Below are 17,186 nucleotides of genomic sequence, written 5' to 3' on the forward strand. Positions count from 1 at the left end.
GAAAGTTATGCTGTCAAGTGAGAAGAGAACCTTACGACGAACTATAGCCAAGACAGACTCAGAACTACTACTTTCTCAAGTGTAATTACTAAAGCCAAAACGTTGATTGAAGCAGACAAAATCCTATGAAGATAATCCTCCAAATTTATGGGTAAGCGAACAAACAAAATATAAAGAAACTGCCATCGGACCAAGTTGCTGGTTATGTACCATAATGTGATCCTACAATGTAAATCAATGTCAAAGTTCATAATACTCTGCTGCATAGGCCAACTATGAACAAAAGGCAGGGCAATGGACTAACTAGATTGAAGCAGAACAATTACTGATGAAGGCTATGAGGCAGGAGGAACAGTTAAGTCCATGCAATGCGTCGAAGAGCAACTTCAATGTACTCAAACTACTCGTGAAAAAAACCATGACGGGGGCCAATTTGATCCATCACAAAGCAACTCGCAACTCCCCTCATCTTCATCACTAGGCTGGAAATAGTCAAGCCAAGAAGCACGAAGGATCACTTGCTGCACATCCGCACCATTCAGTTTGACAGAAACCCCAGATGCTGCAGAGAGCAGCACTCGTGCGCTGGAACTCACATGATCTCAAACATTACTCCACAGAAGGAAAACTAGTACTTGATACATTAGTGTTAGGGGTGTGCAAAGGAACTGGGAACCGCCCGGAACCGGAATGAACCGCCCAAGAACCGATAGTTCGCATAGGGATCGGTTTGGTTCCCGGTTCCAATTTGCTAGAACCGGTGAGTATTGGTTTGGTTCCTGATTTGGAGCATGGAACCGCCTATCTAGACCAATATATATTACTTAGTTATTTTGTAGTTTTTCGACCGATATATATGTACATATATATTTGCAGTATTGGACATTAAGACAAATTTTGTCTCTCGCATGTGGAATAGGATTAAAGCCCCTACTTTTTGTTCATTTTAATGATCAATCTACTTGCTTTCTTAGTCAAAACAAAATAAACAAACAAAAAGGATGGAGGAGATCAATTGGAGATGTTCAACCCAAAATTTAAAACTGAACAAACTTTAATGTTTTACATAGAAATTAGGTTCGCCGTGATATTAATTGTTGGATGCAATTTTGGAGGATTTGGGGATTGGTTTCTGTTTCTAAGGTGGCAATTGCCCATCTGGATCATGCTCACTAGGGGTGTGCATGGTTCGGGTGGGCGGTTCCCGGCCTAGAATTGAGAACCGCTTGCTAAGGATCGGTTCCAATTGAAACCGGGAACCACCCGTTATTGCATGGATCCACCCGAGAACTGGACCGCCGGTCCGGTCCGGTTCCTGGGTGGATCCATGGAACCGGTTTCACCAATAATAATATTGTTTTCCAAATCCCGCTATGAGTACTTTTCATATCGAGTAATATTTTTCTTTGAATCGAACTGGCTTAATTAAGGGTACCATTTTTCTTTATTTTATTGAAAAACACTAGCAAAGAAGAGAATTAGGTTTTTTTTTCCTATTTTTGAATCATTTTAGTTGAAATCTAAAATATTTTTTAAATTCAAGATTCTGGATGATTGTCATATGTAGATCATCTTTTCCTTTATCCTCTAGCAAAGCTCAATATCTTACAACATTTGCTTTACTGATTTTTTTTTGTAGAAACAATTCCATCGGTACTCCACATATTCTTGAATATAGTGTTATATGTGAGTCCCAAAAGTATAATTTGAAGGAGCCATTTGTTGAGTTGTTGAAAGGCAACTTACACACTTGACTAAATTGTTATTAAAATATGGAAACCACGAGGGAGATGGAGCCCTAAAATTTAGATTTGCTAATTAGTAATTTTGAAATTTATTTTAATATTAAAAATCAATATATTATTATAATATAATCGGTTCGGTCCGAATGGGCGGATTCGTCCATGGAACTGGGAATTGGACCAGTTCCCTCAAGAACCACCAATTCCGGGCGGTTTCGGTCCGGTTTTGGGCAGTTTGGGCGGGTCTCAGTTACACACCCCTAATGCTCACCCCTAATCAATGCCATGTGCCTTTCTCTACTCTAGAGATCAAATCTCTCGTGTATTGATTCCTCAGAGGCACCATAGCAGACCCATCTAGGAATGGCCTAGCCCATAATGGCCATGCGGACTTGACATCATCCCAACCTTCCTCCAGTATATCACTAGCAATCCCTTGTGAGTGCCACATGCACTGTTTTTTTTTTTGGATTCATTTTGGCGGGTGTTGACACCTAAATTTTTGGGGTTAATTTTTTGTTAAATAAAAAAAATAATAAAAAAAATCATAATCACATGGCATATAGTTTAGGAACATTTTTGTTTATTGGACTGACGGCGAGTGCAAAATTTTTCACATATTCGTTGGGATTTTCATATATTTAGGCAATATACACCGAGGGATGTATTTTGGACGGAAAGGAAATTCTTGAATGAAATATTGGAAAAAACACAAAAAAATATTGCACGTGGTGGGATGATATATTCAATAGTATTTTGCACGAGCAAAATTGGCAATGAAATATACCACGGAGATACAATTTTTTGGTGTATAAAAGGAGTCACGTACGGTGGGAGAAAGCAGAGGCCACACATTGATACATACGGCACACAGAGAAAGGTCGGCAAACTTTATTCTCAAGAGCACATAGAGATACACGTGAGTCGGGAAACAAAGAGGAGAAGTCCTGCACATGGACCAAGAGAAATCGTGAGTGCAGAACTTGAATAATGCTCACGGCCAAAATAGGGAGAACACGTGTTCTGCCACAAAGAAGATGGCCACTTTCTGATCACGTGGATAGGGAGAAGAAAAGGCTCGGGGAATTTCACCACAAATCTTCCTCGGTCTTAATCTCTTGTATCGTGTCCAACGAAGTTCCAGCGGTGAACTATCACACATTGAGAATCCAGTCCAGTGTTGACGAGATCCGGAGCCACCTCGTGAACTATCATAGCTCGCCATCGCAGGGTTAACCCGCAAGTCCACTAACCGCTGCTCGCCGTCCCGAAGAACCTGTTACCACTCGACACCGTCCCGACAAGTTGTTGCTGCCCATGCTCGCTATCCCACAACATCAACAACGCAAAGAGCTGCCGTGTCCCTCCTCGGCGAAGTCCGATAAGATCTAAGCCCCATTGACGAAGCCTGGATTTCCTTGAGACAAACCAAGCACATTGGCGCCAGCAATTTTCCCCCAAGACGCTTGCAGCTTCCTGATGAACCCCCGCTCAGCACAGAGACGTGAAGGGAACACGACACATGAAGGACGGGATATGTGATTCATGCCTTGGCTTCTTCTTTGATTAAAATCTTGCCATGTGACTTTTATTTATTTATTTATTTAAGCATAGTCTCATGAATGATCCCATATTTTGATCATCACCATATTGACGTCCTCCCCCATTTTTGCATTCTGCAACACACGGACACATATATGTGGACATAGCAGAGGGTCTTAGTGGACAAGAGACGGCCGTGAAGAGGATTGCACGGAAAAAGGCTCGCGGACGATCGTGAGGACTTCGGGCACACCAACAAAAATCCTGCCTTATCTCACCGAATTCTCACCGCAAGCCCCTCCGTGGACGACTGCCATCCACCGCCCTGTTGCCCCGATTGCGATCCCTATCCGATTGCGCAAAGTCCACATTTGGAAGCCAATATTTGGATTAGGTAAAATTTTTATCTAATTTGATTTCCGAATATTCCGTTTCTTTATTTAAAATATCTCGATGCGCATGATCGAGGTTCATGATATATAGTCATATTTGCAATTCGAGTTGCCTCTCAAATTAGGGATTGATAGTCCGATTTTCGCGCCTGAAATCCGACTCACAATCTCTTGCAAAAATCGACAATCCAATCTTAAGCCCGAGATTCGATTCACGATTTATTTTTAAAATTGGCCAACCCGATCTCATGCGCGAGATATGGTTCGTCAATTTGTGAATATCAATCATATCTTATCCGATTTGCTGTCATGTTGGTTGAATCAATTTTATTTTTGTAAAAGGAAAAAAAAAATTGAATTAGGATTGGGTTGGTTTTAGAATATCTCTTGTTATCTTGCATATTTAGAGTAGGGATTCTATTTCGAATTTGTTAAAAAAATAAAAAAAAATAAAAATGCATGCATTTAGGATATTAGTTTTAAATTTGAATTGCACGTTTAATTATTTGACAATTTTTAAGTTTGAATTTCATAAAAGAAAAAGAAAAAGAAAATAGAATTATGGCATTCTTTGCACGTCATTGCATATTAGGGTAGATTGCATACTTATTAAGAAAATAAAAATCATGTGCATGCCATATAGAATTAGGTTCATGAAATGCACGTCATTTACTGATTGTTGCTAGGTTCATTTAATTAGAAATTGCCCGTCATTAGGATTAGGTCATTTTGGTTAATTTAGATTGCATATTTAGTTACTGTATGTTCATTAAGAAAACAAAAAAAAAATTTACTTTACTCATTCATTTAGTTTAGGTCATATTGCCATGCTGTATTATTTCATACTAGATTATTAGCATGCATCGCATGATTCTCATTAAATAAAGTGAAAAACAAAAATTGAGTGATGGCATGTTAATTAGAAATCATATCTAGGATTGCTGATGTGAATTCTGATTTAACATTGCAGATACTTTCGTTGCTATGAGGTAAGTTCTACAATTTATTCATTTGCTTTCTTGAGTGTTGAATTGGTGGTTTGCGCACTCGAATGGTCACCTCATATGTTAGGGAATTAAAATCAATTCAAGCTGCTTGCCAAACATTTTTTCAAAAAATAAAAGAGAAAGGTACCGAAAGGGTATTAGAGAAATCTAGCGTAACCAAGTTCCCGAACTCATAAATCTTTGGTTCGTAAGAGTAAAGTAAATCTCCCGTTACTTTGCTTGGGTTTCTAATCCACCCATCAAAAATAGATTAGTGGCGACTCCTAACTAAATATCATTTGCATGTTAAAAACTTGAATCTAAGTCGCAAATTGGTATGGGCTTGGGAGAGTCTGAACTAAGTTATACTTAGTAGTCCATTAGCCAAACCCTAGGTGGTTCACACTCGAAAAAATTGGTCGCAACAGCGGGCTGTACTAAACTCACTACATATCACACCATCGGCGGCTTGCCTGAAGGTCGTCTTTCTCTACTACCAATCGGACGTCGTTGTCACTAGCAAGTTAAGGCCAAAAACTTGACTTTACTAAACAAGTGAGAAAAGTCATTTTTATTTAGTCAAGTGCACAAAATACAATCAAAAGTTAGCACGCATTAGAAAGCACTTCGAAAGGCATCAACTGCCTTCTAATTGATAGCACAAGCGTGCTGGCACTCAATTAGTAGCGTTGGCACATCATTTGGCTCCTCGGCTTACTTTGATTGCAAAGACCTTTTCCTTGAGTGCATATCTTGGCAACACAAAATGAGAGTTTCGCTCGTTATGGGACCTGACCAAACATCTCAACGACACATCAAAGAATTTTGTGAACAAACTTATCTCTAAATCATTGAAAATCACCCAAAAAATTGTTCCGAAAGTCAAATAGATTCAATTTTTGCTAGTCAAGTCCTAAAACTTTCAATTTTATCAATTAAGTTTTAAACATTTTGAAAATTTGCCAATCAAGTCTATCCTATTAATTTTTAATCGCAAATTGCTAAAGTTGATTATTTTTAATGTTTTAAATGAATTTTTTTTTTCTATTAAGTCCAGTGAGGTTGCAAACCCTTGCCTAGACTTGGTGAGGTTCAAAGCCCTCGGTTGTGACTGGTGAGGGTCTATCGGCTCTTGCCTATGATAGATGATGGTTTGTCACCGGGCTTGGAAGAAAGAAAAGAAAATAAATTCAGAAAAAAATTCAGAAAAAACTCCAAAAGATCATAAAAATTATTCACGCTAATGCTAGACATGTCATGTTGGGTGTGGGTTAGTGATTTCCAGCTTAAGTAGTTAGACGGACTCTATTGGTAAATTGCCAAAATATTTATAACTCATTTGACAAAATAAAAAGACTTAAGACTAGTTTAACAAAAATGTAGTAGGTCCAGGATGTTTTGGATAATTTTCCTTAAAATTAATAGCTCTTGTTTTCCCATGTATCATCTATAACACAACCATCTTTTGTCAACTTCAAATAGGCTTTTGAATTCTTTAGCTCCCTAACCAATCACAGTAGATCTTCGTGTCCGATTGCATGGCAACTGGCATTATATTTACACGAGGACCATCGAAATTCCTCATTTGAGCGCATTTTTTTTCGTTTGTTTCTCGAGTAATGCTTGAATTTGCGGGTTAGAGTGGCCATATTTTCGTAATTCAACTCTTCGTTAAATGACAATTTATTGGCAGAGATGATGACGGACGGGACCGACCCATTAGCATGAGATCTGCAAAAATTCTATGCTTGGCCTGAAAGAAGGAAAAAAATGGCATCCAAGCTTGGCCATCTCCCCACTTTTTCTCTGGTCCCCCAAAAAGTTTACATCACGAAGAAAAGCTACCCTGAAAATTCGTGCCCAGTGGGACAGGGGACCAGCTTCTTCCTTTTTCCTTTTTGGCCTATTTAACGAGAATATCGTCTACATTTACTTGGACCCGTATCGGTCCAAATAGGGGGTTCTAAATTTCGCCATTCCTAATTTGACAAAATTTACGGTGTATTTGCAAATTTCTTTCATCAATGAATTACACTTATTGACATCACTCGCACCAAATTTTTAATCAAATGTACAGTGAATGATACTCGTAATCCATCAACCAAATTTCTACGATTAAACGATTTCTGGCACACCTCTTTCGTGTTATTTGAGAAACTGATCTGTGTATATGGCATAAGATGTATTTGTTTCAAAAGGCAACCTCGGATTCGGCAAAGATTTGACTTGCTACTAGGGGTGTGCAAAAGAATCGGGACCTGCCTGGATTGCTCGAAACCGGACCAGAGCCGCCCGGAACCGGTGGTTCTTGAGTTGGAACCGGAACCTGGACGGCTCCTGTTCCATGTGCAGATCCATCCACCTGCCTACTCGGACCAGACCAATTATATTAAAATAGTATATTAATTTTTAATATTAAAAAAATGAAATTACAAATTAACAAACCCAAATCAAATAATTAAAAAATTAATTAAAATGGAAAAAAGTCCAAAGCACACCAAATGGAGAGGCGCTGAAGCTAAAAGTCCAAAGTGTACCTTGGCAAAACGACAAGCAATTGGTGGGCAAAAAGCAAGCACGTGAAAAAGCAAGGCTGCGGGAGGAGGAGAAAAAGAATAGGTCAGGCGGTGAAGAACAGTTTAGCACCAACCCTACAACTTACGTAACTCGAATTTTAGGAACATAACATCATTCAAATTGAAATTATTTCATGGGAGTAATTAAAGGAAAGAAGCCTGAGTGCTAGAGAGTAGCAAAAGAATAACAAGGTCATTCAATTTTTTACCAAAAATAAAATGTAATAGTTGGATTTGAACATGGAACAAAAGTCCATGTACCACATTTAAAAAATTAAAAAGTTTAGAAATTATATTGTATATTGAGTTAAAGCTTTCAGGACCACATTGTATATTGGGCCAAAATTCGATAACCACTTTGTCTCATTTACTTGATTGAGTGAGTAACGTGGTCACTCAATTGCATACCAAAGATAAAATGTAATGATCGGATTTGCATGATATACATTTTTAATAATTAAGATTTTCGTATGTAATGAGTCATGAGCCTTCTCGATTGTCGGCGACCATCCATAAGCAAGAGCTGGCGAGGCTCGCTCTGTCCAGGTTTGACTAGGGTTGACCTTGTTGGCCTTGCTAGCTTCGGGCAAGGCTCAACAAGCCTCACTAGGGGTGTCAACGGTTCGGTTTTTTTGAAAAATCGAACCGAACCGAACTGTTAGGAAAAACTTCAGAATCGAAATTTTGGTTTGGTTTTTGGTTTTCAGCTTTTAGTTTTTGGTTTTGCATTTTTTTTTTTTTTTTTTTGTTGTATATATTTTTCATTTCTAAGAAATAAGCTCTTATCGGTTTGTTAGTTCAGTTCGGTTCGGTTAACCGATAAAAAAAATTCGATTTTTAATGAGAATGGAATCGAAAAAGCCGAATTTTTTGATTCGGTTCGATTTCGGTTCAGTTTTTGACACCCCTAGGCTTCACCGGAGGCCAGCAAGGTCTCGTCAAGTTTGGCTTGCGTTGCTCCATTCGAAGCACAGCCCATTTCGCTGGTCTATTGCTCGAGACTTACCATTGGCCCTTGCTTCGTTCGTGTTTTCCAGCATCGGCTTCAGTAGGTCTCCTCTAAGGTAAGTCGACTTGTGACCATTTTATATAGTCATTTAACTCTACGATAAATTGCATGTTATTTAGTAATTAACCTTTAGGGCGTGTGAATTATTCTTAATTATTATATTGCATTAATCAAGGTTGACTTTTAATCCGAAAGGTCGAATCCCTGGTATTGCCTCACGCACTGTCCATGATTTTATGTATGTGATTTGAGTAAGTTGTGAAATGTACTGAAATAATGTCTTTGAATTTTGATAGTAAGCTTGGACAAGACTTATATCTTGGTACCTCGTAAAATTTAATAATCATCACGTAAGTATAGCGCATCACATGTTGCATGCATCTGTAGAGCTTAAGCTGCATTCACAAGATATCTTTAGGGCCATGTATAATGACTTTAGAACCCATATGGACTTAGGACAGTGTTCAGTTTGCATTCATTAATAAAATTAAAACAGTTAAATGTGCGGAATAGTAAGTTGAGGAATATGTGTGTATTTCGATGTGTCATTAAATAGGCTTTATGAGACGATTTCCTAAAGTAACATATATCAATCATGATATGTACAATCAAAGGAGATTCGTGAAATTTTAATTGATATAGAAAATCAATAGTAATATTACAATTGTTTCTAACATATGATAATATTCTATGAAAAATCTAAAGAATCTCTACTATAATATCACTAACAAAAAACAAATAAAAATTGTCTGTGGTCTATGCAAGAATCTCTCTAATACCGGAAATAATTAATAGAAAAAGCTTAAAGAGGCGAGCAGAGAATACGGCCATGAATAAGATCAAGATCAATAATGGAAGACGTAAACGTTGTACTCCACAACCGCATCGCCTGTCTGGAGGTCGAGCGAGTGTGTCCTCGCCCGAGCGTACCCGCGCGCGAACCGGAAGAGCCTTCTCCCGCCGACGATTGGCATCTCCCTTACGCCGGAGAACACAGCGTTCCCGCCGAGTACGCTGAGCGTGCTCCCGTTGTACTTCCCTTCAGTGAAGAAGTAGTTCTTCACCATCAAGAGGCCGATCTCGCTCAGCGATGAGGACGCATAGAGTCCCCGAGCCAGGTCGACGATCTTGGAGCTCAATTCTGGGCCCTCGTTCAATGGGTCGGTCATCTTGGCCTTGGCCACGCGCACTGCAGTTGAATTGCGGCCACTCACTATGTCGTGGAAGTAGAAGTGGAGGTGGCTCAGCTTCTGCTTCTTGAGGCCAAGCTCTTCCGGAAGCAAGCTTCTTGAGAGTGTGAGAATTTGCGGTAAATAAAATGGTGGAAGTGAAAAGGAGAGAGGAGATGATGAGCTTTGTGATGCAAAGAGCCATATCGGAGACAGAGTGATGGCAAAAGGACGTTGTTGTTGATGAACAGAGATGTTTTTCTCTCTTCCTTACATCTTTGCTGAATGAATACGAAAAATATATAGCTGTACGTAGAAAAAATTACCAAAGCTATTCTAGGCTGTGCACTATTTTAGGCTAATAATCTGGTTGATCCTCAAGATAAGGACATCATACAATACAAATTTAGTGACTAATCAATCTGTCTTGACACACAACTCTCGCCAACAGTGGGAAAGGAAATCTCTTTAAATGGGAAACCTATATGAATTAAGAAAGTCCCAATTTTTGAGCCGAAACTCGACATATTCTCAACATATTTTGTCCCAACAGACTTCTAAACCAAGGCATGAAATCTTGAGGACAGTAATGAGAGCATATGAGCTATCTCACATCTCGATAACTCATCCATAACTGTAAAAGATAATTGGTTCTCGTAAGCTGATATGGTCGGGATGCCAAGTCGAAGTGCAGAGCGAACAAGAATAGGAGCCAGGATGACGTAAATGCAAAAGATATACGAGGCTTCGTGTTGCTGAAGTAATTGGGTGACATCAGACACGATAGGTTAGGATAACGGGCGTTGCAATTCAGCCAGACAAAGAGGCGGAGAAGCAAAAGTCGTTCTCTCATCCCGCTTTGGAATGGGCCGACAACTCATCCTGCTTTTATCATTCTACCAACCCGCTTATAGCTTAACAAATCTATGTCCAGTGTCCAAGCTCTAGTAAGTGCAAGTTTCTAGCCATGAACAAGAGGAACCTCTTCACATGGCATTATCAAAACTTGCAATATCTTACCCTAGGGCCGACAGGCTAACTATCAAGACTACAAAACCTGTATTGATAGGTTCTCTGGGAGGTTTTGTCATATATAACGGCATATACTTCTTGATCCTGATCTACAACGGAGCATCTTCTCGGGATGAGCTGAGCCAAAACTCATCTTAAACAAGCCTGAAGTTTCACACCAGAAGCGCCATGCAGCACAGACATAAATGTTCCACCATCTCCGCACTAATGACAGATGCCAGAGGCATAACATGACTTTCCACATTTAGCAGGTCAAACAAGGTTTGTTTAGTATGCATATTTCAAGTGAGAAGGTTAATCACTTCAAGAAGAGAAGAAGGAATCCTGAAAGTGAAGCGATTATAATCATCTTTGAGGCCATACTAGCACTGACAGTTCGTTGAAGTGCCAGGAAGTTAGAGGAAAGTTTAACACGAAAATGAATACAGATGCACCCACCATAAATCATTTGAGCCGTCCTATATGATGCAAAGTACTAGTGAACTAAATTTTTACTCCAGCATCCGAATGTTGTCCCACTAGTACCAGGGGAAATATACGTCATGTATCAGTGAAGTTAAAAGGGGAAAAATTAGGAAGCCTGAACAAAGAAGAAACATTAAAAATCCTTCAGACGGTGCTAACACTAGACAGTTCATTGAAGCGCCGCAAAGTTAGAGAGGGCAGTTCAATGCAGGCGCTCAATAAATCATCCGTGTCATCATACAGGAATAAAAAGTAACGGTGAACTAAAATTTTAACTAACATCCGAACCGTTTCCCCAATGGTACTGGGCCCTGTAACAGTGAAGGCAACAACTGAAAGAGCTTGTACTATGATTAGTCTTGATGGCGCAACCACATTGTACGCTTTGAGATTCAAGAATCGGCAGAAATGGATGTTAAAATGCATATGCAATGCCAACAACTTGTGCAGTATCTTCCTTTCCTGGCCAGCAAAGAGCATGCAAACATTCTATTCCTTGAATGTAGTGTATTGAAATACACGTAGCAATGGAACACCAACCTATTTTCATTTTTCCAGATGAAATGTGAAATTTGTATATTACATTGTCCTCATGAAATTTTTTTTCTTTAACTTGAGGACTAGTGCTTTAGAAACCTAGCTTGTAAATCAATCAAGATCCTCACAGATAAATCTTCGCAATAGGGTGATGATTTGGTGGATGACTATCCCATGTATGAAGGTACTGATCGGATGTTCATACTCTCATGCAAATTTTTTCACCAGGCTATTATATATGCCTGTACACATTTTCAACAGTGAAACGCCTCATTTTAAAGTTGGTTATATACATCTCAAGTGCATTTGAAGCGGGTCAAGTACGAAGCTTCACTTAATCGTGTAAGCCATGCTGAAGGGGGGGTTTGGAAAGTTATGCTGTCAAGTGAGAAAAGAACCTTACGACGAACTATAGCCAAGACAGACTCAGAACTACTACTTTCTCAAGTATAATTACTAAAGCCGAAACGTTGATTGAAGCAGACAAAATCCTATGAAGATAATCCTCCAAATTTATGGGTAAGCGAACAAACAAAATATAAAGAAACTGCCGTCAGACCAAGTTGCTGGTTATGTACCATAATGTGATCCTACAATGTAAATCAATGTCAAAGTTCATAATACTCTGCTGCATAGGCCAACTATGAACAAAATGCAGGGCAATGGACTAACTAGATTGAAGCAGAACAATTACTGATGAAGGCTATGAGGCAGGAGGAACAGTTAAGTCCATGCAATGTGTCGAAGAGCAACTTCAATGTACTCAAACTACTCGTGAAAAAAACCATGATGGGGGCCAATTTGATCCATCACAAAGCAACTCGCAACTCCCCTCATCTTCATCACTAGGCTGGAAATAGTCAAGCCAAGAAGCACGAAGAGATCACTCGCCGCACATCCGCACCATTCAGTTTGACAGAAACCCCAGATGCTACAGAGAGCAGCACTCGTGCACTGGAACTCACATGATCTCAAACATTACTCCCCAGACGGAAAACTAGTACTCAATATATTAGTGTAAGGGGTGTGCAAAGGAACTGGGAACCGCCCGGAACTAGACTGAACCGCCCCAGAACTGACGGTTCCCATAAGGATTGGTTTGGTTCCCGGTTCCAATTTGCTAGATTTGGCGAGATTTGGAGCATGGAACCGCTTATCCGGACTAGTATATATTACTTAGTTATTTTGTAGTTTTTCGACCAATATATATGTACATATATATTTGCAGTATTGGATATTAAGAGTGCGCATGACAAAATTTCTATTTCTCGATTTCTTTGTTTCTCTATTCCCTGGAACAGGTTTGGAACAGAAATCCGTTTAGTAACGCAATTTAATTTCTCTCTTTTTGAAACAGATTTCTATTCCAGAAATAGAAAAATCGAAGAAATCAGAAGCTGAAATTTTTAACTTCTCAATTTCTGAAATAGAAATCAGAAGCTGAAATCAAACCATATAAAAGAACCTTATACTTTCTTGCTAACTTAATTCACTTATAACCACAACTTCACAAATTATTGCTAATTGTCTTTTTCTTATTTTGCTCGTGTTTTTTTTTTTCAAATTTTTTTTTTATAACTTTCTCTTTAGGATGAAAGGCAATCGAATGGGTCCCCAATTTTCAAAAACGACCAAAGTTCTTAAATGCTTACTTAAAAACAATGGGGTTCTTTCCTCCTAGAAAGGCCACATGGCTAGTTGAAGAAAAAGTTTTTACACAATAGATGAATAAAAAATTGTCTAGAAATTTAACCTTATTTCTTTGATTCAAAATTCTTGCAAAATCAAAATAGTTAGATTGTTACACAATCTTGAATTTTAATTCGAAGGCAAGAGATTCAAGAGAATCTCTCTTTGCTATGCAAGGGCCATTAAAGGTTCATTGAGCAACAATAAAGAAATTATGGATGAGCAACCGGACTGATTCAATTCGAGAATCAAAATAAATCGATTTTCCCCCGATTGGTTCCTAACCATAAACGTTACTTCAAGGTAGAATTTTCATATATTCCTTTACACCATCAATTTTATTTTATTGATAATCTTGTATAATATCAGTCTTTGATAAAATGACAAGGTTGTATAGGCGCCATTGATGGCACCCATATTCATGCTTCCGCAGTACTTGTTTGAACTTACATAGGATGAGCTTGCAAATGATACATTGACCGAGGAGGGAAACCAAATAAATATGCTTAGGAAAACCATTGCCAATAAAATGGCAAGAGATAATAATATGCTGAAAATTCCATGAAATTATATTTTCAAATTTTGTAATGTATTAGTATTATTTCAACTATTATTTTGTATTTGAGAATTTCCTATGTTGTTATCTAATCGGTTTTTATTCCTAGAAATAGAAATTTTATTCTGTTATCAAACAGGTTTCTTTGCTTAGAAACTTGTCCAGGGAATAAAAATTGAAAAATTAATTTCTGGTTAGAAATCAATTTCTGGAATAGAAATTTTGTCATGGGCGCCCTAAGACTGATTTTGTCTCTTGCATGTGTAATAGGATTAAACCCCCTACTTTTTGTTCATTTTAATAATCAATTTACTTGCTTTCTTAGTCAAAACAAAATAAACAAATGAAAAGGATGGAGGAGATCAATCGGAGATGTTCAACCCAAAATTTAAAATTGAACAAACTTTAATGTTTTACATATAAATTAGGTTCACCGTGATGTTAATTGATGGATGCAATTTTGAAGGATATGGGGATTGGTTTCCGGTTCTCAGTTGGGAATTGCCCATCCGGACCATACTCATCTCTAATCAATGCCATGTGCCTTTCTCTACTCTAGAGATCAAATCTCTCGTGTATTGATTCCTCAGAGGCACCATAGCAGACCCATCTAGGAATGGCCCAGCCCATAATGGCCATGCGCACTTGACATCATCCCAACCTTCCTCCAGTATATCACTAGCAATCCCTTGTGAGTCCCGCATACACTGTTTTTTTTTTTTGGATCCGTTTTGGTGGGGTGTACTAAACTCACTGCATATTACACCACTGGCGGCTTGCCGGCTTGCCTGAAGGCTGAGCCTTTCTCCACTACCAACTCGACGTCGTTGTCACAAGCAAGTTAAGGCCAAAAACTTGACTTACTAAACAAGTGAGAAAAGTCCTTTTTATTTAGTCAAGTGCACTAACTACAATCAAACGTTAGCACGCATTATAAAGCGGTTCGAAAGGCATCAACTGCCTTCTGATTGATAGCACAAGCGTGCTGGCACTCAATTAGTTGTCACTTGGCTCCTCAGCTTACTTCGATTGCAAAGACCTTTTCCTTGAGTGCATGTCTTGGCAACACAAAGTGAGGGTTTCGCTCGTTATGGGACTTGACCAAACATCTCAACAATACGTCAAAGAATTTTGTGAACAAACTTATCTCTAAACCATTGAAAATCACCCGAAAAATTGTTCCGAAAGTCAAACAGATTCAATTTTTGCCAATCAAGTCCTAAAACTTTCAATTTTATTAATTAAGTCTTAAACCTTTTGAAAATTTGCCAATTGAGTCTATCCTATTAATTTTTAACCAGAAATTGCTAAAGTTGATTATTTTAAATATACATATTTTTTAAAAATGAATTTTTTTCTATTTTTTTTTCTATTAAGTCCGGTGAGGTTGCAAACCCTCGCCTAGACTTGGTGAGGGTCGAAGCCCTTGGTTGTGACTAGTGAGGGTCTGTCAGCTCTTGCCTATGATAGATGATGATTTGTCACAAAGAAAAGAAAAATTCAGAAAACAATTCAGAAAAAATCCAAAAGATTATAAAAATATTTCACGCTAATGCCGGACATGCCATGTTGCGTGTGGGTTAGTGATTTCCAGCTTGACGTACTCTATTGGTAAATTGTCAAAATATTTATAACTCATTTGACAAAATAATAAGACTTAAAGACTAATTTAACAAAAGTGTAGTAGGTTCAGGATGTTTTGGACTATTTTCCTTAAAATCAATAGCTCTTGTTTTCCCATGTATCATCTATAACACACAACCATCTTTTGTCAATTTCAAATAGGCTTTTGAATTCTTTAGCTCCCTAACCAATCACAGTAGATCTTCGTGTCCGATTGCGCGGCAACTGGCATTATATTTGTACGAAGACCATTGAAATTCCTCATTTGAGCGCATTTTTCTTCGTTTGTTTCTTGAGTAATGCTTGAATCTGCGGGTTAGAGTGGCCATATTTTCGTAATTCAACTCTTCGTTAAATGACAATTTATTCGCGGAAATGATGACGGACGGGACCGACCCATTAGCATGAGATCTGCAAAAATTCTATGCTTGGCCTGAAAGAAGGAAAAAAATGGCATCCAAACTTGGCCGTCTCCTCACTTTTTCTGTGGTCCCCCCAACAAGTTTACATCACGAAGAATAGCTACCATGAAAATGCGTGCCCAGTGGGACGGGGACCAGCTTCTTCCTTTTCCTTTTTGGCCTATTTAACGAGAATATTGTCTATATTCACTTGGACCCGTGTCGGTCCAAATAGGGGGTTCTTAATTTCGCCATTCCTAATTAGACAAAACTTACGGTGTATTTGCATATTTTTTTCATCAATGAATTATACTTATTAACATCACTCGCACCAAATTTTTAATCAAACGTACAGTGAATGATATCCGTAATTCCTCAATCAAATTTTCTATGATCAAACGATTTTCGGCACACCTCTTTCGTGTTATTCAAGAAACTGATATGTGTATATGGCATAAGATGTATTTGTCTCAAAAAGCAACCTCGGATTCGGCAGAGGTTCGACTTGCTACAATGGTCGGCATCTTGAATTTGCCACTGTAGTTGGTCAAATCAAACAAAGTAAGAGACACTGCAAGACTTTTCCTTCTTCTTTGGCGGAATCAACGAGAAAAACTTCAAATTAGCGCCTGGAAAACATCTAATTAAGTACTTAACGTGGAGGACGTGGTAAGTTAGCTGACTCTTGACTTCTCTTGGCAACGATTATAAGTAAAACGTGCGGTTGTGACCAGGAACCGTCAATTGGGTTAAATATCTCTGCGTGTCTTGCACTGCTTAATTTGGTTCCTCTCTTGACATTGGTTGATTTGCGAGGTTGAATTGACTCGAGTCGGCCATGTCTACCCTGTCGTGAGCTAAAGCACGTATGTGCTCAAGACGGTGGACGTTGGCAAGCTTTAGATCGGACGGCCGACAGCACACGCGGCCCCATGATCGACAAGTAAGACGTTTCGATGTAACGGCTGATCAGATCGATCGAAGTTCTTGTGAAGCTGATTGATTCCAGCACATTGGGTGGACATCTCCCTGCCGACCATTTTTCCAGAGATTTTGGACTACTAGAATACGGGCCATATCCCGTCAATGATATTTACTTAACGAATAATATCAAGGCTCTTTGATTTTTCTTTCCTCCTTTTGGGGGGCCCATGACATTTTTGGTTTTAAGCTTCGAGTTCTGCCTTCTCTTTTCATCAATTGATAACACAATCAGTCTCAAGCCTAGTTAGTCAGTTAGTAATCAATCGGTCCTAGATTATCATAGTTTTCAGATTCCTAATTGCTACCATCGCCGAGACAGGAAAAGCATCATGTTTCCAACACATCAATACCCATCCCTATTTATGCCCAAACCTAACTATTTCGAATTATTTCATGTCCAATCTTATAATCCTAACATGTACTGTTCAAGACGATCGAGTTAATGTGGCATAAGAATTTGTTGCTCGAAACCCGCCATTGTCG

The 17,186-nt window shown here is 38.7% G+C and overlaps 1 protein-coding gene across 1 annotated transcript; it reads right to left on the reverse strand.

The window, feature by feature from the left end:
- Positions 1-9,092: 9,092 nt before the first annotated feature.
- LOC104446130 (pterocarpan synthase 1-like) lies at positions 9,093-13,658 on the reverse strand. Its single transcript, XM_010060040.2, has 2 exons — positions 13,592-13,658; positions 9,093-9,541 (listed from the first exon to the last, which is right to left on the reverse strand). The coding sequence occupies exons 1-2, from the start codon at positions 13,656-13,658 to the stop codon at positions 9,093-9,095; spliced, it is 516 nt and encodes a 171-aa protein (XP_010058342.2).
- Positions 13,659-17,186: the final 3,528 nt, after the last annotated feature.

The sequence above is a fragment of the Eucalyptus grandis genome, chromosome 1, assembly GCF_016545825.1.
Source record: "Eucalyptus grandis isolate ANBG69807.140 chromosome 1, ASM1654582v1, whole genome shotgun sequence".
Lineage (NCBI taxonomy): Eukaryota > Viridiplantae > Streptophyta > Magnoliopsida > Myrtales > Myrtaceae > Eucalyptus > Eucalyptus grandis.

Coding starts and splice junctions, on each gene's coding strand:
- LOC104446130 (XM_010060040.2), bottom strand. CDS start 13,658: ATGGTTTTCCTAAGCATATTTATTTGGTTTCCCTCCTCGGTCAATGTA. Junction 9,542..13,591: donor ATCATTTGCAAGCTCATCCT/ATGTAAGTTCAA, acceptor AAATTCTCACAC/TCTCAAGAAGCTTGCTTCCG.